Source organism: Limanda limanda, chromosome 19 (assembly GCF_963576545.1).
Source record: "Limanda limanda chromosome 19, fLimLim1.1, whole genome shotgun sequence".
Lineage (NCBI taxonomy): Eukaryota > Metazoa > Chordata > Actinopteri > Pleuronectiformes > Pleuronectidae > Limanda > Limanda limanda.
The window spans coordinates 5,780,672-5,804,645 of NC_083654.1; the positions used below are offsets into that span (position 1 = coordinate 5,780,672).

At 41.3% G+C, this 23,974-nt stretch overlaps 2 protein-coding genes across 3 annotated transcripts; one reads left to right on the forward strand and one right to left on the reverse strand.

Annotated features, from left to right (window-relative positions):
* The first annotated feature begins 1,047 nt into the window (after positions 1-1,047).
* Positions 1,048-7,604, forward strand: LOC133026522 (aldo-keto reductase family 1 member A1-A-like). Its single transcript, XM_061093419.1, has 9 exons — positions 1,048-1,119; positions 2,316-2,403; positions 2,487-2,606; positions 4,163-4,314; positions 4,458-4,653; positions 4,770-4,819; positions 4,933-5,082; positions 5,683-5,842; positions 6,072-7,604. Exons 2-9 carry the CDS (start codon positions 2,323-2,325, stop codon positions 6,135-6,137), a joined length of 975 nt encoding a protein of 324 aa, XP_060949402.1. The 5' UTR covers positions 1,048-1,119; positions 2,316-2,322; the 3' UTR covers positions 6,138-7,604.
* Positions 6,471-18,324, reverse strand: LOC133026521 (transitional endoplasmic reticulum ATPase-like). Of its 2 annotated transcripts, XM_061093417.1 has the most exons (22): positions 18,287-18,324; positions 18,101-18,167; positions 17,627-17,913; positions 17,508-17,548; positions 17,225-17,398; positions 16,555-16,669; positions 14,362-14,473; positions 13,304-13,476; positions 13,061-13,203; positions 12,808-12,938; positions 12,591-12,722; positions 12,372-12,474; positions 11,776-11,909; positions 11,413-11,548; positions 10,499-10,611; positions 10,035-10,199; positions 9,807-9,929; positions 9,496-9,708; positions 9,087-9,395; positions 8,742-8,897; positions 8,500-8,654; positions 6,471-8,167 (listed from the first exon to the last, which is right to left on the reverse strand). In XM_061093417.1, the coding sequence occupies exons 3-22, from the start codon at positions 17,848-17,850 to the stop codon at positions 8,062-8,064; spliced, it is 2,958 nt and encodes a 985-aa protein (XP_060949400.1). In that variant the 5' UTR covers positions 17,851-17,913; positions 18,101-18,167; positions 18,287-18,324; the 3' UTR covers positions 6,471-8,061. The 2 variants fall into 2 exon arrangements, with proteins under 2 accessions (XP_060949400.1, XP_060949401.1); XM_061093418.1 differs by lacking the exons at positions 18,101-18,167; positions 18,287-18,324 and having other exon boundaries at positions 17,225-17,384; positions 17,508-17,698.
* Between the last annotated feature and the right edge of the window lie 5,650 nt (positions 18,325-23,974).

The following is a 23,974-nucleotide window of genomic DNA, read 5'->3' on the forward strand; positions in this document are numbered from 1 at the left end:
GACTTGTCTTGACTGTGTGAGCGTCCTGCGTCTTCTCAGAGCCTCAGAGGACGTCGGAGCGCGGCTGCGACCAGGAGGCCCATGTGCTGCTGCGGCTGCTGAAAGACTCGCCGTCAGTGCTTCTGTGCATTTGAAGATATTTATGATCTTTTCAAAAAATAGAATCAAATAAACCAAATGTGTGAAATTAACAGTTTGTGTCATTTGTCCATCAAGAATAGTCAGTGTGACTTTGGTATGATGTGAATCGGAAAATCTGAACATTTCATTAGTATTCCTGGTTTTGAACCTTCTTGTGGTTTAATGTTTACATGATCACAACAGTATCCAGGTTTTTGATCCTCTACACTCTACTCTGGATTAACTTTTCCATCTAATAGAAAACTAGTCTACTCTGTCCTCTAAAAAATGACATGACAATTTTTCATTATGTCATTTATCTTGTTTTTGTTTTACTGGCTAAATACTTTCCCCAACTCCCCTAGTGCATTTACTCAAGTACTATACCTCTATACACGTCAATATACACTTCTATATCTACTTCAATACATTGATTTACTTTTTATATTAACATTTTACTTTAGAAACATAAAGCTGTAATGCAATTTTATCTACATTTTATTTTCATTTCATAGTTGTACTGGGTGTTGGCCAAAAGGATCAAATCATAAAATGTTTCTGTCCATGAATAAAATTAGTTTTTTCTTCTTTCTGTCTTTTCCATTAGTCAAATCTTATTTTGTGGCTGTTTAGAGGGGCCCCACTCTGAGGTGCGGAACCATTAGTCTAAACAACCGAGCTGTAAACGATTTAATTGTTAAACCAGCGATCAAAATCCAAGAAAATGTTAAAAAAAAAGTAAAAAAAAAAAAGCCTAACTAACAATGTTAAAGAAAGAGGGAAATAATTGAAGACCGCCCCCCCCCCACCTGATTCTGATCTGCACCATAATGTTACAATCTGTAATATATGTTTAACTGTGTGTTATTTTGGTAAGTTCAGTGGAGTTTGGACTTTTTCCATCGGTTTGAGTTACAGAAAAACAAATGATGTCAGACTTTGACCTCAGACTGTTGAAATCCAGGACGACCACTGGTCCCTCCACCAGAACGACCCCAGGTAGGAGCTATATAGTTTTGGATGAAAATAAAGACTCTCTGAAGGTCAAAGCTGTGTTCAATTTTCTCTAACTGTGTTAGTGCATTAGTTAATTACACAATCTGTTCTGCCGCTGGGTCACGAGACAGTCAGGGCAGGTGATGAGTGTTCAGAAGCTGATATCACGTGAAACAACTGTGTCTGTGTGTGTGTGTGTGTGTTAAGGATATGGCAGACAACTGTGGGAAGAGAGCTCTCTGAGATGTGCTGCAGTAACACCACAGTGTGACTTATGCCTTATAGCTGCATCAGCTATTTCTGGCGATAAGTCTGAGTTCGCAGAGTTTATATTTCCACTGAAACAACCTTTTCAACTCCAAGAGAGAAGGAAAACAAATAATGATCAAACTCGTGGATTATTCATTTTCTCCTGGATGCAGACTTGTTACTGAGTAGCCGAACCACGAGTCGGAGTCAGAATCCAAGTCCAGTTTGAGTCAGAGTGGTTCAATTTAGTTTAAAATTCATGAGATCATTATTGGTGCAGCAGTGAAAAAGAAATCATCCTAACCAGTTAGAAGTGTGAAGATTCATATTCAGAATCATAAAGGCATTGGATAAATGAACATGTTTATTACTGAAACCTGAAAAGATTTTGTATTGTATCAAACTGTAAATATGAAGCACCTTTATCGACACTCTTACTTTGTATTTTAACATTATGTTTCAAATCAAAGGGACGGTCTCCTCCATAGATCTCCTGCACATTTGGGGATATTTGTTGTTTGCATTAGTTCAATAAACGAAATGTTTACCCCAAAAAAAGAAACTGTAAAATCAAAGTGCATGACATGAGATGAATAAATAACGTTATAGAGTTAATTATGGCTACAGTCACACCAATGTCATGAATAACAGCCTAATGAAGCCTAAACCACCAAAAGGTTCTGTGTCCCCGACTTCCAGTTCAAGTCAAATCCATGGATGTGGCTTTGTTAAAGGTTCTTGCACATGTAGAGAATTTTGCATGTACACTTGACCCCTGCTGCAGGGCAGGAGTTAATGAATTCAGATGTGAGTGATAATCAGTAACAGAGTATTAGAACTTAGTCATGATGAGTGGACAACCACCGGGTCTGTTTCCATAGGACAGGTTCTACATGTGAACACCTCACATCACTGTCTCCTCTGTCTCTGTCTGTCCTCCGTCCTCCCAGCCGGAACATGAGCCACTTTGTGACTCTCTCAACGGGGCAGATGATGCCCATGGTCGGACTCGGCACATGGAAGAGTGCCCGGGGACAGGTAGAGCAACACACACTTTCACAGGCTCTGTTCCTTAACACTGCTACATCATAACATAAGTGACTGATCCGAGTGTTTTCTAGGTGAAGCAGTCCGTGCTGGCTGCTTTAGACTGTGGCTACAGACACATCGATTGTGCTGCTGCGTACAGCAATGAAGTGGAGGTCGGAGAGGCTCTGGCTCTGATGGTCGGACCTGGGAAGGTGAGGAGCTCCAATTGTAACAAGTCTTAATTTCTTTACCCACAGGATGACATCACATCCTGTAAACATCTGAGTCATATCTGATGCACTTTGATGTTTTAACCCTTAATCCACAGAACTATGAGTAATAATAATAAAAAAAATACAATTTCTAAAATTTTTAGGACTGCAAAGCAGCACTGGGCGGGCCCGAGCACATGCATTTTGAAGTGTTGCATGCGTTTTGCCTTAAAAAAAAGATAATAAATAGTTGTGCAAGACATAAAGTTTCCTTTGATCTAGGAAGACTGAAATCAAAGGATTCATGGTCCATGGAACATCGTGTTTTAATGGCGTGTAATCAAACTTTGACGCCACGCCACGGTCACACCGTGTGTTTAAAAAAAAATCCGTCAGTCAGTTTTTATCTCCATCTTGTTGTGATGACACTCATCTCAAGTTGAAGTTGATTCGATGAAAACCCTGGTACAAGTGTATCAAAGAAAAAATGTGGAATATGGCCAAAATGGCCACTAAATACAAAATAGCAGGCTTCCTGTTTTGTTTTTCCAATTGCATCTAAAGACTTTTTTGTTTGTCTGGTCATGATACACCTGTGTATTGATTTTTGTGAAGATCGGTCAATGGGAACACCTTCCGGGGGGTCTCGGGCTGTCTCGGGGGGCACCGTTGAGCCATTTTGCGACGCCCATTGAAAATTCCTTCAGAATACGTAAATTTTCACCACTTTCTAACTTTCTGCAAATTTTGGTAAGAAGTTGAGCATGTTAAAGCCCTCAAAAAGCAAATTCATTTGCCTGAATAATAATAAGAAAGAATAATAATCCTTACAATTTCAATAGGGTCTCACCAGACACCTTTGATGTCTGTGCTCGGGCCCTAATGATTTGACCTAAATTCATTCTTTGCTTGACCTTGGAATCAGCAGCATCCACTCGAGGATCCAGAATCTCACTTGTTTCAGAGCTTTAAATCACTACATCAGTAGATTTACTAAATGCATCTGTAGTGGTTTAGACCTGTCATTATACTAAACATTTTAAAAACTGATTATCCACTTCTTGTATTTACTTTTATCTTACCTTTTGTGTAGTGGCCTGTGTTTTTTTCCTCTTGCATAGTTGTTGATCCCACCTTTGTGATTCCTATCCTTTTAATTCGTTCTCGTGTTGTTTTTCCTTTGCCATGATTTGTGATGTGAAATGGGTTTAATGTGCTTTATATTTTTTGTTTATTCTTTGCACAAGTGTAATGTGGCTTAAAGCTGCGGGAAAGCAATGAAACTATTTAGAACTTTGTTTAGATGTTTAATGTCGATAAACAGTTACCGACAGTTGACTTTGTACTCTGAGATTTAGGATTAACATGAAGGTCAAGGTTAGAACTGGAGTGAAGCTACAGTCAGGGTCAACGTTTCTAGAGTCTCTAGAGATGCAAGAAATAGTTTAGTGACACAATTCTAGATTTATACTTTTATACACCCGATAAATAAGCAAGCATTTAATCAATCAGACTTTACCCACGTGTGTTTATTTATGTTTTATTTTCCACCCCAGGCTCTGCATCGTGAGGAGCTGTTTGTGACGTCCAAACTGTGGAACACCAAGCACGACCCGGAGGATGTGGAAGAAGCCTGCAGGACCAGTCTATCCCACCTGGGTCTCTCCTACCTGGACCTGTACCTGGTGCACTGGCCCATGGCATTTCAGTAAGCAGATCCACACACGATTAAAGTGAATTTGTTTCCCCCTGGTGGTCAGTGTGTGGCCAAGGGTCAGTTTCAAGGTGAAATTACACACACGTTCCCCATCTCAGTCCCTGAAGCAGCCCTCTGTGCGTTTTACACTTCAGGCCGGGGAAAGAGCTGATGCCTCGACGGGACGATGGAAGCATCTGTTACTCGGACACACACTACAGAGACACGTGGGTGGCCATGGAGAGTCTGGTAGATAAAGGTTTGGTCCGGGCAATAGGGCTGTCCAACTTCAATGCCAGGCAGACCGATGACATCATCAGCGTGGCCAGACACAAACCTGTGATGAACCAGGTACAATGCGAATTTCGTTACAGGCCAAAATAAACACAATAGTTTGGGCTTAACCCACAACAGAGAAGGTGTGATTGTTAAATATTGTGAACATTGTGTGTATCATTGTGCCACAGGTGGAATGTCATCCTTATTTGTCCCAGGCTGATCTCCTGTCACACTGTCGGTGAGGGTAATGCCAGTTTATTCACACTGGTATTTTATTTTCTCTGAGCTACATGCAATGAATGTGATGTCCGTGCTGTGTCAGTAGTAACAGTGCCTGTACGTCTGCCTCAGGTCTGTGTCGGTGTGTGTGACAGCCTACAGTCCCCTGGGCAGTGGGGACAGACCCTGGGCCCCCCCCGACCAACCAAGTCTGCTGGAGGATCCTCGGCTGGCAGCCATCGCCCTGAGATACCAGAAGACACCTGCCCAGGTCATTCTCAGGTGAGGCAGACCACAGACTAAAAGTCTGACACCTTTCTGTTGCAACTTTGATTTCACCCCTTATTGCCTGAATTAATTTCCAATTATATAAAACAAAATATTATTTGTGTTTTTGGCGGTCATACAGATGCTTAATTTAGAGGAGATTATAAATTTCAATATAGCATAAACAATAGATATAAAATGTAGGTATGAGGCAAATCAGCGACATTAGGCATAATGGGGTATAACCGTAATTTAACAAATTTTCCAGTCTCTGGTATGTAGATTTTTATATTGATGCTGCTTTTGCTTGAAATTGAATAACAACTTATGTTTCTGTGCAATCATTGCTGTTCCATCATCACAGTATTTCAAATACAGCTTAATACCTCATAATAACTTTGCTGCACAGTACCAAGGGGCTACTATGTATTTTCCACTCCAACCACTAGATGGCGGCATAGTACTTCCAATACCTTCATGGTATGTGTAGTATTTGCATCATTAGGCATTAGTGGGATAAAAAGATCGGAATGGGGTTTGAGGTGAATTCGCGACATTCGTCTACCAGGGGTTAATGTTACTTCCCCCCCCCCCCCCCCATTCTGAAATCTGCAGGTGGCACGTTCAGAGAGGTGTGGTATGTATCCCCAAAAGCGTGACGCCCTCCAGGATCCAGCAGAACTTGCAGGTGTTAGATTTTTCCCTGACGGACGACGACATGAAGCTGATAGAATCCTTCAACCGAAACGAGCGCTTCATCGTCCCAACAGTCGAGGTGAGTCCCTGATCTTGTATCGCCTCAGAATATTTATAAAATTGTGTATATTCCTCCTTAACTGAGATCTCAGGCAAATAAGATTGTTTTGAACGTATCATGTTGATACATCAGACTGGTATAGATCTCAGTGAATCTCTGATGTGTATGTTTCCTGAAAGAGGTTTTCAGACTTTGATTTTGTAAATGTACATCATTATATCTGACTAATATTATTTTTCTTCCACAGCGGGATGGTAAGAGTGTTTGGAGAGATGCAGAACATCCTCATTTCCCCTTCCATGATGCTTACTGAGTTCATCCCCACTGACTACAATACTGTTTTTAATAATCATTGTCTCATACAATAAGAAAGTTATTTTTTTAATTAAAATGTAATTTCCCTCTTTGATGTAGTGATTAAAATGGTTTACAGGTGACAGTTAAATGTTAATTTGGTTCACTACATCTATCCAGAATAACCAGGACGGGAGGCGGAGATTTCAGAAATATACAATTTATTTAATAGCTGCAAATTATTTAAAAGACATTGACATGTGCAAAGGTTGAAGGGCTGGCCTGGACTAGATATAAATAACAGATTAAAAGGAGAGAAATGAAAGGCTCCAGACCCAATTATAAAACGCTAAACATTAAGACAAACACAGCAAACTTTAAAACACACTGCAGGCGATATAATCAAACAAAAAGACAAAATATCTAATTGATGGAGCCAATAACTCATTGTTATTCCAGTCCTTACACACGGAGTGCACAGTCCCAATCAACATTAAATATTGCACATTGCCATAAAATAAAAATAAAAATAGAATAAAACAAAGAAACCAATAATCAAACCATATAACCAGAAAGAAAATAAAATAAATCAAAGAAACCAATGATCAAACCAAATAACCAGAAAGAAACTAAAATTAAACAAGGCCAAATAATCTAAATGAAATATAAAGTTGGGAAAAAACAGTGACCGTAATTATTCTGCTGAAGCAGCCCTATAAAACAAACATGTAGTTAGGTCACACAATTTAAACAAGTTAATCTAAATGTTTAAAAACAGTTACAAACATAAAACACATCATTATTTCGTACCTTTAATTCTTTAACAATTCGCATCCGCACCTGTTGCGCTCATGCTGCAGTTACTCACACACACACTCAGAACCGGCAGTGGGGAGAGAGGGAGAGGGGGAGCGCGACGGCGTCCCTAAATAGACTCCGCCTTCCCGTCAGGTAAATTAACACGTCACCATGAATTAACCCCGTTACATTAAGATCAATAACAATTTATTGACTTAATTTTGCTGTAACATTGTTTGTTACATGTTTTCCAGCCAATTCTTTACTTTAAATTGCAATGAACAATAAAGACATTATTCCAACACATTAAGTTTTCTTACTCGGCCAGAGCGCCACTGTGTGGTCAGTGACAGAACTAACTCATAGCTTGATAATAATGGTGCCAGTATTTTTCAGTGAGCATAAAACTCCTCAATAGCCATTAGAGGACCACAAAACACTTAACAACTAAACTGACACCTGACATTTAAAGGTCTTTACATTGTCAGGTCCTGTATTAATGCCATCAACATGGTCTGATCCTATGGCCTTTCATACCACAAAGATCACTACGCCCTGAGGAACCCTGGGTTTCCAACCTAACTACTTTACTTTCTTTGACATGGAATCTCTGTCCCAACTGTCGATCGAACAAATCAAAGAAGAAATGTACGTCAACTCTGTGTCAATAAAGAAATTCAAAAGCTGACATTGATAATGCCCTCCATTTCGTGAGATTTTATTTTGAACCACATAACTTTGACAAATTTGTAATACATTAAATGCTACTGTTTATTTAAAAAAAGAGGAAGTCATTAGCAATATAATTTTTCTTTGCTTTTCTGGTCCAGCATAGAATCCCGTCACTAAAGCCATTCATGTTGGTTGTGATATACTGAGAAAGAGGCCACTCACTACACCCCCCACACCCCCAGAATCCTCTCCTCCCACCCCATAGAACAAAGAGAGTGTAGTCACTCACTCACCTTCCATTTTCAACATCCCTTTACCCCCACCAACAAAAAAACCAGGGCAAACCAAGCAGTTTGCATGCTTTCTCTGAGGGAAATCATACAAAAAAGGGAAAATGGAACACATGAAAGGAGCACAAAGTCCTAAGAATGTGGAATCTGGTGAGAGTTTGTACAGGCGTGATCCAGGTACATTTATGCGTAAAGGTCATCGTCGTTGTCTTCTTTGAACGCTGGACTTCTGCCAGTTCCTCCGTTGCCACGGGCTGGACCGGTGGCACCTGCGGTACTGGAGGGAAATCTGAAAGACAAAGGAAAAGTCATTCATCTATTTGAAACATGGGGATAATCCTGTGATACAACAGCTCCCAATATTTCAGACTGGTTTCTTTCTTGGTTGTTTGGAGGAATCGGTTTCCTGTGGTCAACACTAAAACCGACATAATAAAGCTATTTAAAAACATTTTCATGCAGCAGATTAAGGCTGGGCAACAAGAGAAAATCAAAATCATCACAATATGATTTTCATCAATACCAATATATCAAATTCAATACACAGAGTATATTGATGTGCTTTTGAATCTTCAAATACGGTGGTGGACAATTACTGACTTAAAATCTTTGAAAAAGTACCTGAAGTTGCCAAAGTCACGGCTCTGCTGCAGTGTCTGAGCAAACATCTCATATTTGCGGATGTCATTGTCACTGACGGAGCGACGGGCATATCGCATAGCCTCCTCAAAGTGGTCCTTCCTGATCTCTGGCACAGGATCCTCATCTTCCACCTCCTGTGAATAGAAAGTTTACGGTATTATGAAAGAGACCAGAAGTGGAGCAGTAGAATGCAGATCATCAACAAGGGACATAGTACGAACCATAGCTGACGGGTTGGTCTGCCTCTCTCTCTCTTGGCGGATCTCATTCTCGATGCTCTCTCTAATGGCAAGCTTACACGCCCTCTGGCAGATCTCTGTAAGGTCAGCTCCAGAGAAGCCGTTGGTCATCTTGGAAAGGTAGTCCAAATCCACATCCTGTCAAACAAAAATAAATGTAAGGATCAAGTTAGGACTGATCGGTTTTCATTCTGTTCTTATTTAACAGAAAATAAACATTGTGACTTGGTCTACATGACAGTTCTGAATTTCTTTTTCTGAATTTAAAGTAAACATTTCAACAGAAATCATGGTACCAAAGAAACCGTATGGTGACTAATGCTTCACCTTGCTGATGGGACTCTTGCGGAGGTTGGCCTTCAGGATGTTCATCCTGCTCTTCTTGTCAGGCAGTGGGATGTAGATGAGCTGATCCAGACGGCCAGGTCTCAGTATGGCGGTGTCAATGATGTCTGGTCTGTTTGTGGCTCCAATGATGAAGACGTTCTTCTTGCTGGACATTCCATCCATCTCGGTCAGGATCTGGTTAATGACGCGGTCGGCTGCTCCACCACCATCTGCCACGTTGTTACCACGAGCCTTGGCTATGGAGTCCAGCTCATCAAAGAACAGAACGCATGGGGCTGCTTGACGAGCCTGGAGACATGGCACAGGCACGCAACATAGTCTTAAAAAAAGTATAGTCTAGTCAAATTGGCTATAAAAAGAAAGAATGTGTAACAGCCTAATCTCTTACCTTGTCAAAGATCTCTCTGACATTGGCCTCAGACTCTCCAAACCACATGGTGAGCAGTTCAGGCCCTTTGATTGAGATGAAATTTGCCTGGCACTCATTTGCGATGGCTTTGGCTAGGAGAGTCTTACCACAACCAGGGGGACCATAGAACAGCACACCCTTGGATGGGGTCATGCCAAACTTGAGGAACTTGTCTGGATGCTCCACTGGGTACTGAATTTCACAGGAAGGGGATAAAAAAAAAACAGTAAGTGGCACAATCTTAATTTAGACATTTTGTGATAAATTTTAGACATGAACTCTCTTCATACCTGCACCAACTCCTGCAGCTCCCTCTTGACATCCTCCAGACCTCCAATATCCTCCCAGATGATGTTGGGGACCTCAACAATTGTCTCCCTCAGTGCTGATGGGTTGCTCTGGCAGAGGGCCCACTGCAGAAAAGGGTTGAGTGAGTCAGTGGTAACTCAGAATATCTTTATACACTGTGGCACCATCCTGCCACCACCCCATCGCAAATACAGCATTACAAGTCTTACCTTGAAGTCATCCATGTTGACCGCAAGCGAGTTCATGACCTCAGCGTCAATGGTGTCATCCTCAAGGTCAATCAGGTCCATCTTCTTCCTGATGGCCTGAAGGGCAGCCTCAGAGCAGAGGGCAGCCAGATCTGCACCCACATGTCCATGAGTCTCATTGGCGACCTATATTAAAACAGAGAACCCAATATTTCTTAACAACATCCATAGTCAATGCGTATAACCCTGTAACCCTAACATATAAAACGTATTATACTGGTACATATATTTATGTTGCTTAACTGCGGGTAACTTTCAAAAGTGTCATGTGCAAATACAGTGTTAGATTACATAAAATAGTGTAATTTTCATTGTCGTTTCATTTGTAAGAGATAGACAAACAACAACATGACCCAACCTCTGATACAAAGAAGCAGTGTGTGATGAGGAGTCATGCGACTGCCGGAAAAGAAGTGTGTACAAACCTGTTCTAAGTCAACGTCATGTGCCAGCCTCATGTTCTTGGTGTGCATCTGAAGAATCTCCAATCTGCCAGTGGCGTCAGGGATGCAAATGTCCACCTCCCTATCGAAACGACCTGGACACAAAAGGGAGGGTTCAACACAGACTTTGAAAGCACCATCTGCAGGAAAGTGTTGCCTCCTGTCTAGTAGTCCAGCAACAAGAGAAACATCTCAAATGGTGGTGACGCGTTTCTAAAGTTAACAGCCATTGATACTCCCACAAAATCCATTGCTGATCCTTTGTCAAAGCCATTAGAAACATCCAATCTTAAGCATTTAAAACTGTTTAGCTGCAGTGTTGTGAGAAAGTGACCCACTGGTGAACTGCAGAGTCAACTAAATAAACAGCAGCCAGCAGTTTTAAGCAGTGACATGACAACATGAATTTGTGAAACAAGCAAGCAGACCAGTGACATTTCGTCTTGTGTCACCAGAGCAGTGAAGTAATGTTGGATTAATATTACATTTCACTTTGTTAGAGACAAACACCTTTTCCTGCTGAGGTAACACTTGCCAAAATAAAAATAAAAAAAGACTGTTCTAAAGTGGGGATTTTCAACAATTTAACATTTAACATAAATTTAACATCAACATTAGTTTAGTCTCATAGGTTCGCTGATGGCTATGGGTACACTGGGCAGCTATGGAATGCAAGGATAAATCAAATGTAAACATCTCAAAGTCTAACAAAGACTAATCTTACTATTCTTTATTGAACAACCTCCAGGAATGATACTAAAACAAAAATGAGACATTTGCCAAACATTTTCTTCTAAAATGTGTTGTAATGGTTGAACCTGTCACTGATCAGTGGATGCATCTCGTCCTAATCCCTAATACTATGTCACAGAGTAGATACTTTAAAAACAACTTACCAAATCTCCTCAGAGCTGGGTCGATGCTGTTGGGTCGGTTGGTGGCAGCCATGACAATGACATGAGCTCTCTGTTTAAGGCCGTCCATAAGAGTCAGCAGCTGAGAGACAATGCGCCTCTCCACCTCTCCATGAGTCTAAGAATAACACAACATACATTCACATTAAAACTCTATCAAAACAGAATGTCAGCACCTTGTCTGGTGATGATGGCAATGAAACAAAGAGCCAAGTTTACTGTTCAAAGTGACCAGCCCTTAAAATAAATTCAAGATGAAGACACTACTATTTGTATTTATTACACTTAAATAGACATTGTATAGTCATATTCAGCTATCCATTTAGTTTTCCTCTTCCCGCTCACCTTCTCTCTCTTGGGAGCAATTGCATCAAGCTCATCGATAAAGATGATGGCAGGGGCATTGTTCTCCGCTTGCTCGAAGGCCTTTCTCAGGTTGCTCTCGCTCTCTCCTGCCAGCTTGCTCATGATCTCAGGACCTATAATGGAGATGAAAACATTTTGATTTCACAGGAAATGTCATGGAATACACTAGATTCAACTAATATCCCAAGATAAACCACTTTATTTAAACTAGTAATAGGTAGACAGGTTTTCAGAATGTATACAATACCCACATGGAAAAACTACTTGCGCAATAAAGTACAGCCATACAAACAATATTCTAACTGGTAAATCGTACTCATGTCGACAAATATACATCTTCCATTTGACAATATAACTAAAAGTGAGCTGCAATCCATAACGCTTCATGTAAAAAATATGAAACGATGGTGTAAAAAACGAATTTCCTCGGAATATCCAAGCAACCATTGATAAGATGACAATATATATATATTTTGAACAATCAGAAACACGACTAACAGCCACCACAAGCCGATGCTGTCAAGGACAAACACAACATTATCATTTGATGTACAGATTTATAGGGAAATTCACACCATTAATCAAGAAGAAGAAAGCTCCAGTTTCATTGGCCACCGCTCTGGCAATCAAGGTCTTTCCAGTTCCAGGGGGTCCGTACAGCAGGATTCCACGTGGGGGCTAAAAGGGGGTGAACACAAATTTGATTTATTTAATTAAAAACAATCTTTTAATCAGAGCTCAATGTAAACCTATACACATTTTGTATGAGACAAAACTTGACATTATTTCCGTACCTTGACTCCAATGGCCTTGAACAGTGCAGGGTGTCTAAGAGGCAGCTCCACCATCTCTTTGATCATAGCTAACTGCTTCCTCACGCCTCCAATGTCATCATAGCCCACCTCATTCAGGGACTCTTCTTCATCCTGCATAATTCAAAACATGATGTATAAATTTCACGGAGATTTATTTTTGGTTAATGTTGCCTGGTGCACTGTTCCTGCTACCCACCTCTCTCCTGATTGGTTCTCCCTCACAATGGATGACTGTATCAGGAGCAACAAGGCAGTACGGGGAGGGATCGGTCTCCACCGCCTTGAACTCCACAGCACGCATGCCGCCTCGGACCAAGAAAATATCACCTTCACATGGCAAAGAGACAACACTGTTTATTTTTCAACCAAGAGAGCCACATCGTAACACACAGATTTAATCATCCAGGCAAATAAAGACCTTTGTCCTGACAACAGAAATTTGTATTCACCTTTGCGCATTGGCCTGTAAGCCTCCAAGAAGTATGGCTTCAGGTAAACCTCAAACAGGTTGCCAGTGATTCCTTCTACTGTGTCATCGATTGGGAGGACATGGATCCTTTTTCCGTACCTCACATCAGGACATGGCTGCATGCTGAGGCAAAAAACAAGAGAAACAAAAGAGACTTAGCCCTTCTTCAGTTTGAAAAGGACTTTGGAGAGAACGTAAGACAGGTGTGTGTGTTATTCCCCACCTAATGACATCACCCAGACGGACCCTCAGATTTTTGCGGACCACTCGGTTCATCCGGACCTTTTCATCAGAACAGGTGCCATCAGCGATCACGATGCACACAGTCTCCCTCCTCTTCTTTCCCTTCATCAGCACCGCGTCTCCCCGGCAGAGCTGCAGCTCGTCCATCTTGGTCTTAAGACACATTATAGAAAGCATTTACAATCTCACCGTTAAAGCATTTAAGATTTTAGAATACAGGCCAAGATGGTGAATATCCCTTTTATGTTTAAAGGTCATAACAAATTAAGTTACCAACTACCAGTAGATGTTAGAAAGTGTTCAAGACCACCGGTGGATGTTAGGGACATAACTTCAGTTGTGCGCCTTAGCGTAATTTAGTTGATGTTTTGGCCTTGTAATCAACGATACATGCCAAACTTAGAGGTACACTGAGGCTTAAGGTAAATCTGACTGGCTAGTGGCTAATGGCTTGTATGGCAGTACTATGAAAGCCATATGGCCCAAGAAGGCACAAGAAGAGGAATATCCCTTGTATGTTCTACTGCACTAACTAATGCCTACCACCAGTTGATGTTAGCAGATATCAGGGATATGTCTGCAGTTGAGCACCTTAAAAAACATCATGAATTAGAATACTAGGGTTGTACAATATACAATATGAAATAAAATAAAAAAGCTATCACTCGTCATCCAGATGCAGGCTGGATATTTGCATGAGGGCAACACAAACAAACACAAAATAGAATGGGTTAAATCTAATCATATTGAGGACCAAGCAAACCATGACAAAACAAGGAGCTAGTAGCAAAAAGAGGGGCCACCTCTGTCACATGGATGCAGTTCGAGTATGAAAACTGACCAGAAAGCGATACTGAAAATGTTGCCACATATTGTTTCTCAGAACGGCATCATACACCATTAACTTAACTTAAGCCATTGAAAGATGTTATTTTACCAATTTACACATGAAAATAACTTATATTTTGGTCATATCACACAGCCCAAGTGTCCAAACATTGCTGATCCTTTCAGCCATGGATAAAACATTCTGTTTACCTGAGAGAGAGACACCACACTGTTGTCGTCATTGATGGTATCATCAACAATCAGTCTGTTGGGTCTCTTCTTCTGTTTCAGAATTGCAGTGGCTAGATCATCATTTTTGGATCTAAATAATGAGACAATGATTAAGACTTAAGACATTTCATACAACCAGCTTTCCATCAAAGGGGAAAACTTAATTAATTGTAGACAGATAACGATTCACTCCTAACATGTTCATAAGTAAATGGATGCTAGGTTTGAAACCTCACTGAATACACCCATAATGGACCAGGTTTCATTTCATGGGAAGACCTTAGGGAAATATGAACACCCTGTTGTGGAACCCCAGGACAGCTGTCATGGGGTCATGGGGTCATAAATAAATAAAATCTTTGCTGACATCAAACAACAGGATGAGACAACAGCTTCAAAAGAGGTCAGGCACAGTTTGTACTCTATTGTGTGAACTACTACCATTGTTTGGCTGTACTGTATTTTTGCTACATGCTAAAAATATAGTTTGTGTTTTGTTCTGGTGTGTAAATGTATTTCTTCTGTATTTTTATTATATTATTTAACTCTTTATTATAAAGCCTTTTTAAGTAATTAGTTAAATAAATTATCAATATGGTAGAAAGCATTATTTAATTATGTTTTTACATTATTAACAACAACCAGCGGTGTATCTTGGTGTCCTTAAGTCAAAATGCGTCCTTTACATAATTTGCTAATTACAATAACTGAACGTTACATAGGAGGAGTGACCAACGATGCCTTCATTCAAAAATGCTATGAGAATGTAACCTCGAGGTTCTAGAAAACTCTTCGACCCGTATGGTAGTTTCTCTTTTATGATGATAGCATGCTTATGGTAGCCTGTAAGCTAACATACTTTTGAACAAGCGAGCCCAGATGAAAAGGCAAAATAATTTGAAAAAAAAACTTTGTTAGCTAGCTAGGCTGTCCCTTAGAATGGCAAATGCTCCATTTCTACCGTAATAATAATAGTAATATTAATACACAAATGTACTGCCAATGTGACCGTCAATTACACATTAATTTGATGCGTTTATTTTACATTAGCATGCTAGCTCTGGTGCACTGTAGCCGTAGACAGCACGGTATGGAGTTAGCCATCTTAATGACGAACGTTTTCATTCGTTAGTCTGTTGACTAAGTTTGTGGCATGTACTGAAAAAGTGTATTTATTCCGTCCGATGTAACATCAGGCTCCAACACGAGCCATTAGCCGGCGGATAGGCCAACTTGTCAGTGTGACGGGGGTTGGCTTAGTTTAAACAACTGCCAACAATCCATTGGGATTCAAACCAGGGGTCAGTGAGCCTGCAGTATAAACTTATTCATTGAATGGACGAAGTGCGGAGGCTGGAGTGGCTGACCCCATTAGCTCCCCGGCTAGCTAACTCGTAATGTATTAGCAATCGAGCAACCGTTAACCGACCAACGTATGAGGCCAGCCACTTAAAGGATATTAACTCAGAAAAACGTATCAAAACTGGTGTATATTTGTACTTACTCCCATCCGGAGGCCATGGTTGTCAACCTGTAATACTATTAATAAATAAAGTCAAAATGTTTGTGAGGCTTCACTGGTTCTTGATTCTCAACGAGCAGTCGTTTACGTGCATTTCCTTACAGTTATACCGTGGAATGCATGCATCCCGCGCTCTGATTGGCTGGAAGCTATCTGACAACGTCAAATGCACATCCTTTAATCAAAGGACTTGCCTTTGACGTCACCGGGAATATTGAGATGCAACGTATATTGGGACGTCCTTTATCCAAAGGATGTCCTTTAATCAGAGGACGTGCTTTCTGTCGTCAATGGGAATATTGAGATGCTACCCAATTACAAAGGAGCGGGGGTGTTACAAGTTTCATCAACTTTTCTGTTTTTGGTCCGTCACATAACTGGAGTCACCCAATTGACATTTACCGCGTTGATACTGAAGAAACGTGAAAACATGGAATTAGTCAACTCTAATCTTGAGATGAACAAATTGACGGAATTGTGTCTGGACCTGTATAAATTAACCATAGAGTTTTATTGATGAGAGGAATACACAAAAAGAGCAAAAACACAGTTTGTGGTGTCTATCTTTTATTATCTGTATAATCTATATTCACATAATATTTATAACGTATATATTAGCGAAGACATTGAATTTTGAATGACAGTCTTACTCCACTGATGATTGTGTGGCGAAGCTCCAGGTCTTTTCCCACCAAGCTGCTGCCTCCTGTCTTCTGCCAAGCCTCCACAGCACTTCACCGCACCACAGGCCTGCACCCACACACTCTGAGACAGCACATACAGCATAGCATGATGATTTTGGTCTTACAATGGACCACCACACAAACCCAACACAGACCAACTACAGTCCTGGTAGGGCATTCATGTCAATACCAATGGTTCTTAGCTCATACATGAGGACAAATGTAGGAGATAGGTCTAAAGCCTTGAATGCAGAAGTAGAAGTGAAGATCCTAGATTCAGTTTGTTTTACACATTTTTAACCAGCTCTTTATCAAAGAAAAGAAACAAATTGAAGAACATGAGCTTAGCTTTCTGTGCAACCAGGGCTCAAATCATCAGACATTCATTTAATTTCTAATTTGATGTGAATTCCTTACTCAATATTTTCATAATCAATATACTCAACAAAAAAAGACTCACAATATGCTCAATGATTTTGAACAGGGAAAATTATTTATCTTAACTTGAGATTACCAACAACAAAACTAATGGAACATACAGGACAAAATCTGGTTGTTTCATTTAGGTAGTAACCGTTATGCGTATGCCTAAAATCAATCAATGAATCAATATACAGCTGTGCTACATATACTGTACCTGGGAATGCCTGCAGGCTGAGCAGGAGGTCCCTCAGTACCTCTCTCAGTCTGTCTGTCTGCGTGAAGCTGATACCCCTACCAGCAAGGGAAAGCCCCTTCAGCCTTTGGAGAATACACAGATCTGTCCCCTGCTTGTCAACCATATCTGCACTGGGGATCTGTGGTTGGAAACCTGGAATTGACCATCAACAGAATAAAATGGATAAAATCACAGTAGCTGGAGGTTTTGTAAAAGGGTCTATTTCTCTCAGAATCTTCAATAAAGTCAGTAAAGTACTAACCTTTCTTCTTAAAGCGGACTTTCACCAGCAGGTTGATACACCTGAAATGCAGAATACAGTGTTAAAGTGTGTGTTGGTTTAGTACTATGATAATTTTATGACTGAAAAAAGACAGAGACCTCGTGTAGTGAGTCACAGCTTGTTTCCAGTCCTTTAGGTGAGTGTGGCAGTGACCCTGCGAGAGGTAGGCAGCCCCAGACCAGAGCAACATCGCCATCTTATCTTCCCCCTCCACACTCAAACCCCTGGTCTCAGCCTTACTCGTCTCCTCTGGATCCTCCATCACCAGCTTCTCTGGCAGCAGGTTCAGTGTCGTGTTGATGACTTCATTGCAAAGCGCCATGCAATCTGCAGAACACCGGGCAATGAGCAAGGCAGCACCTCCCTACAGGTAGGCTCAGGCAACCTGGGGAGAGGAGGACCTTTAGCAGAGAACTAAAAAAAGGGCCATTCCACAAACAAATGTTAGTTCAAATCTGAATTCTTCCCCAACATAAATACATTACGGCTTCTATCAATTGAGCTTGCACACAAATCTATTCAGAAGTTAATGTTTCATTATCTTGCATGTCTGTCAGTGTTTTTTCTCTTACTCCATGTTGATCTTCCGAGTGAAGAGCAGCCAGCGGGTCCAGATTATACTCCACACCCTATGACACTCTGCAGAAACAGCAACCAAACCCATTAACAACCACTGTGCACTCTACGAGTCTGTCCAGTTTTGAGTGGCCACAAAAAGTAAGAAACAGAGACTTCCGGCTGCATGCTGGTCTTCTCACCTCTCATGGAGCACACACGTCAGTGCCAGATTGTGAAGGACGGAAAGGGCAGAGGGAACTGAGAGCAGGCTGCTCAGTGATTGGCTGCAGAGCAGTAAGGACGGGGAGAGGAGTTGGGTACCGGCCAGAGCAGGCACTGTGGCAGAGGGCAACATCAGAGTCTGTGAGACAAGAGAAGATGTTATGCTTCAATACACATTTGAATATGTGTCAGGCAATGCAATTTATTATCTATATCTACAAGACAAATGTTGAGAATCATTTTTTCTTACCCACTCGTATGCATCTATATGTAATACGTGTGTGCCACTCACTGAGTGCAGCAAGCGCAGAGCTTGTATTTCAGCCTGTGTGTTGCCCAGCTGTCTGTAGATGAGCATGCTCTGGTAAATTGTAAATGGTTTTGTATTTATATTAGGGCTGGGCAAGTTAACTCGTTTTAATCGAGTTAACTCAAGTGATGAGTTAACTCGATTGTTTATCCGCCAATTATTTTCTTTTTTCCTGTTCTGCAGCATTATTTTCTTTTTTCCTGTTCTGCAGCAGTCAGCAACAGACTTTCACAAAATAAAAGCCTGACTTTCACAATAAAACAATAAATAATCAAACCTGAGTGAATGCGAGATAAAATAATTAATCGAGTTAACTCAACACTTGAGTTAACTCGAGTTAACTCCATTGAAACGAGTTAACTTGCCCAGCCCTAATTTATATAGCGCTTTTCTAGTCTTAATGACCACTCAAAGCGCTTTACAGTACAGTTTTACATTCACCCAATCACACACACATCCATACAGTGCATCTATTCGCAGCACTTCTTATTCTATGGGGGGGCCATTCAGGGTTCAGCATCTTGCCCAACAACACTTCGGCATGCAGATGGGTCAGACTGGGGATCGAACTGCCGACCTACAGGTTGGAGGACGTCCACGCCACCCCTCAGCCTCAGCCACAGCGACAGAGCACACACACAACATAGGTCCGTTTCCAGCGCCTTCCTGTAACACTGCAGTGCCATCTGAGAGCAGCTCTGGAGATAAAACCAAACACACACTGCATGTAAATGTGTGACACGTTTTATTCCAACCCTGTTTGGGCCCAAGCATGATGCATGCTATTACTGTGATAGAAATAGTAGTTTGAACGTACCATGTGGGCTATGCAGGAGCCTGAGAGAAGGTGTACGTATGCTACTAGAGTTCTGGGGGCCGACAGGGAAGAGGCTTTGTGCAGACCAGACCATGCTTCTGAACTCTGGCCCTCACTCAGACTTTCAGCTCCTTAATGAAACATACAGAGCACAACAAAACACAAGATTAAATTCACAAGAGGAAATGCAGTGTTAACAAACCATTGAGTTACTGGCAAGTCATGTAACTGGGTGCTTGCATCCACAATTTACTCTTTTCCCACAATCATCATTCAAACACAACACAGCGGTTATGATACAGATTAAACATTTTCTGTACAATGACCAAGTTTATTTGCTCCTACAACCCTTTGGTTGCATTTGGGCAGATAAAGAGTAGAAATTATCCAAAGATAAACAAAAGAAACACGGAGCAAAAACCAAAACATTAAATCTATGGTTTTAACTCATTAACTCTATGTTTACATGTCTATTATTTTAGTGTGGTCAGAAAATTATTGTAAATGATATTTCAATATGCTTTAATCAAAAACAATGAATGCTCCAGACCTTGGGCAATAAAAGTGCAGATCTGCAATAATTCAACAAGCCGTCTTGGGTTTGTCACCAATCGTGGAACATCGGTGGACTTTTCCCTTTCCCCCTCACTCCTCTTGTCATCCCCACCTCCAGTACATAGTGTCTGAACCAGAGAGGACAGCTCCTCCTGCATAACAGGAAAATAAGATACTAGATTAACACAATAGATAATAGATTGTGTCTGTGCATGTTCATATCAACATCAAACAACTAAGACACAATATAAAAACAGGATCTTACCTTAGACTCCTGTATAGATTTCAGCTGACAGGTGGCCAACCATATTACCCACTGCAGACAGAGAAGATGCAGCACACAGAAATTCAAAGTTTTGTTTCTAACCGATTTGAGAACCGTTCTCCAGAACGCAGGGAGGTCTGAAGTGACAGGGTCATCTCCGGTCATCTGTAGAGCTGCACCAAACAAGAAATCAGAGCTAAGGAATCCTTCATCATGACATGACACTGAGTGGCATTAGTTCCTGTGTCTTCCACTTCTATGATCTTGTCATAATTTCACAGCACAGGCCTACCTCTCTGCAGAGCGTGCGTGAGGAGCAGCTCAGCTTCTCGGAACTGAGACTGAGCAGTAGAGAATTAACACGTGTTGTACACCACTGACAGCTCCAGGCGAGTGTGGTCTGCAAGAGGAGGAACACCTGCAGGCAAGAAGAAAGAAGGAGATAGAGGATAAATTAACATAAGAGCTGAACTCCCCACTGTCTGCTGCTGACTTGTCAGTTTTCCCTCCCTCCTATATATGTATCTGTACACACACCGACTTCTACACAAAGGGCAAGTTCCCCCAAAAATGAACATTCACTTTTTGTACACGCACCACTTTGACGATCCAATACAATTGAAGTAATTGGTGACTACTTCTTCAAACGTTAAAGAAAACTACAGAAAACATAAAAGCCTCCATGCTGCTCCTGTGGTCTCATGTATATTGTCTGTAAACCCAGACATTCAAGTTCGGTTTGATTTGGCTGCAACGCTGTTTACTTACTGATACGTTTGTGTATTACAAGTTGAGGTCATCAAGATAAAGGTTTAATGCTCCACTGAGGAGCCAGCATTATAGAAGAAGATGACACAATGATATTTTGATAGCAGGCTGCTGTTTACAGGGAGACATTCAACGACTAGACGGTGCACTTAGTTGAACCAGATGTTTTTCTCAGAGGAGCGAAACAAAGATGAACTCGCATTCATCGGGTGAACACAAACTCTAACTCTTGTTTCCTTGCAGGTCCATGTGGGAGGAGATGACCATGTTCATCTCCGCGTTTACAAAAAACTGCCATGTTATGGAGAAACCCTTGAGCTGTCTGAAGGCAAAAGCTCAGATGACCCTGTTGAGTATTTCTAAAAGGACCACAAACCAAACAAAGCAGCCTATCATTTTATCATTTTAGTTTCTGTTTCCTTCTATGTCGACAATCTAAAATAAAGATGTTAAAACAAATTAATTATAACTAAAAGTTTACACTCTAAAAGAATAAAAACTTCATGAGGGAGAAAACCATAGAAGAAGACCAAAAATAATTTCCTGTCGAGTGCGGAGATGGCTGTTGCACATGAGGTCCACGCAGAGGTCCACCATCTTGTCTGCAGGCAGGTCCTCCGGTTCAGCTCCTTCTGTTGAACGCACGCAGTCCTGCAGAATCCATCTAACATCCAAGTCTCACACCGGAACTGAGCAAATGATGCCGACGGCTCCGACACTGGTTGTACGTGTGTGTGTGTGTGTGTGGAGGACGAAGGTCACTCTGGATCAGCTGCAGAAACTGTCCATCGTCCTGAGTGTCTCTGAGCTGTCCTCAGATTTGTGCACTTCACAGAGAAAACTGACTTCGTTTGGAATAAATCCAACACACTGGATCTCCTGAGGAAGGTAAATGATCGATCTGTGAGATCAAACTCTGCAAATGGTGAATAAGAAGTATTTGATCATAAATATTTGGAGCTCTGAATTACATTATGTACTGTGCCATTGCGGTATTTCTCTGTGATGTGTCATCCTATGCACCAACTTCTTTCTTTCTTTTTTCTCTTTGGGTGGGGGGAATTATTTACTTTATTTATTTAATTAGTTTTATTTCATCAATGTGTGTATTTTTTTTTAATTTTGTTATGTAATTTCCTGTAATGTTTACTCTGTATGCTCTGTATGCTCTGCATGTTCTCTTGCATTGTGAAAATATTTGGAAAAATAAAATATTCCAAAATAAAAGTATCTTTCATCACGGTCGAGTGGAAATCTGAACATCAGGAGAAAACTGAAATGACAGACAATGAGAAATGTGTCGGTTTAAAAGAGCACTTTTATTAGAACTTGAGTATTTCTGTGATCTGCCCTGAAAAGACAGAGACTGAACATGAACTCGGAGGTTTGTGGAGTTTCAGGAGGAAAACTGCTCCAGTGACTCTTTTTCAGTGATTTCATGGACACACAACCAGTTTGTTTCAGCTCCATCTCACATGTGGAAAAGAAAAGTACAAATAATCAGCTCATTGCTGAGGATCAGGATCAACACAGGTCCTAAAACATCACACAACCTGATTTCTACTTTGATTTAGAAAACAACAGCAACATTTGTTCTTTCAAACACATTCATGTCAGTGTAATTATAGATTTCTGTCTTTACAAAGTGAGAACTAAACATGTGTGATAAAGGAAGGTCAGTGTTTGATTGACAGCTGATCTCTGTGCGGAGCAGAAACGTCACCACGACAAACTTCGATCAACAAACATGGAGACAAAAGAAGTTAAACATTTACACACAGAATCTAAATCACTGCTTGTAATGACTCGAGTCTATTTGAGTTTACAAAACTCAGCTGTGGATCCCGAACAATAAACCCAAACTCCAGCATAGAGAGGCTGAGTGAATGTGGTCTGGACACTGTGGAGGAAAGTCATGGTGCCAGAGACGTTGTAGAAGGACAGAACACCTGCACTGTGATCCAGGTACACTCCTACTCTGGAGGACCGAGGACCTGACACTGGAGTCGTGATGGTGTTGTAATGAAAGTTATAACGGTTACCATCACAAGATAATGACCAAGATTTATCATTGCTTCAAAATAAACTTTCTTGTGAGTCTCCTGCTCTGCTGATATTCTTGTATGTGACTGTGACATGAACCCCCCCCCCCATCCCACCTTCACCTCCACCTCCCAGTAACAACGTCCAGTCAGGCTCTGTCTACTCAGGACCTGAAACCAACCAGTGAATCTGTCTGGGTGATTAGAATAAGACTGTTCTTCACTCATACGTGTTACCTTTCTGGTTCCCTCAGATAATAACAGATGTTTGTTTGCTGTTTTTGGATCCAGTACATCTTCATCACCTCGTCGTGACGAGAGCAGATGTTCTCCTGGAGCTTCTCCGAGGGCTCCACCAGCTTGTGCCTCTTCAATGGAGCTGACTGAAGATGAGGCTGGAGGTGTTTTTCACAATAAGAGGCCAAACAAACCAAACAGGACTTGAGAGCTTTCAGTTTTCTCCCAGTGCAGACATCACAGGCCACATTTCCCTTCCAGCATAGCAGTGATCAGCAGGAGCAGCTTGGAGTCCAGTCTTCTTCAGCTCCTCCACTAAATCAGCTAATATGGTGTTTTTCCCAAGGACAGGCCTCTGTGTGAAGGTCTGTCTACACTCAGGGCAGCTGTAGCTTCCTCTCTCCTCCTCTTTGTCCCAGTGGGTGTTAATACAGCTCTTACAGTAGCTGTGTCCACAGCCAGTATCCACCGGATCCTTCAGTAGTTCCAGACAGATCGGACAGCAGAATCTTTCTCTGTCCAGTTGATTTTCTTGCTGCGCCATTTCAGCTGCTGCCAGAGACTGTAGAACAGATTCACTTCCTCTGAACAGAAACAGATCTCTGCTCCTCCCTCTCTCGTTCCCTCCCTGCAGTGACTCATCTCCCTCAGTTCACAGCTTGTTGTTCACTG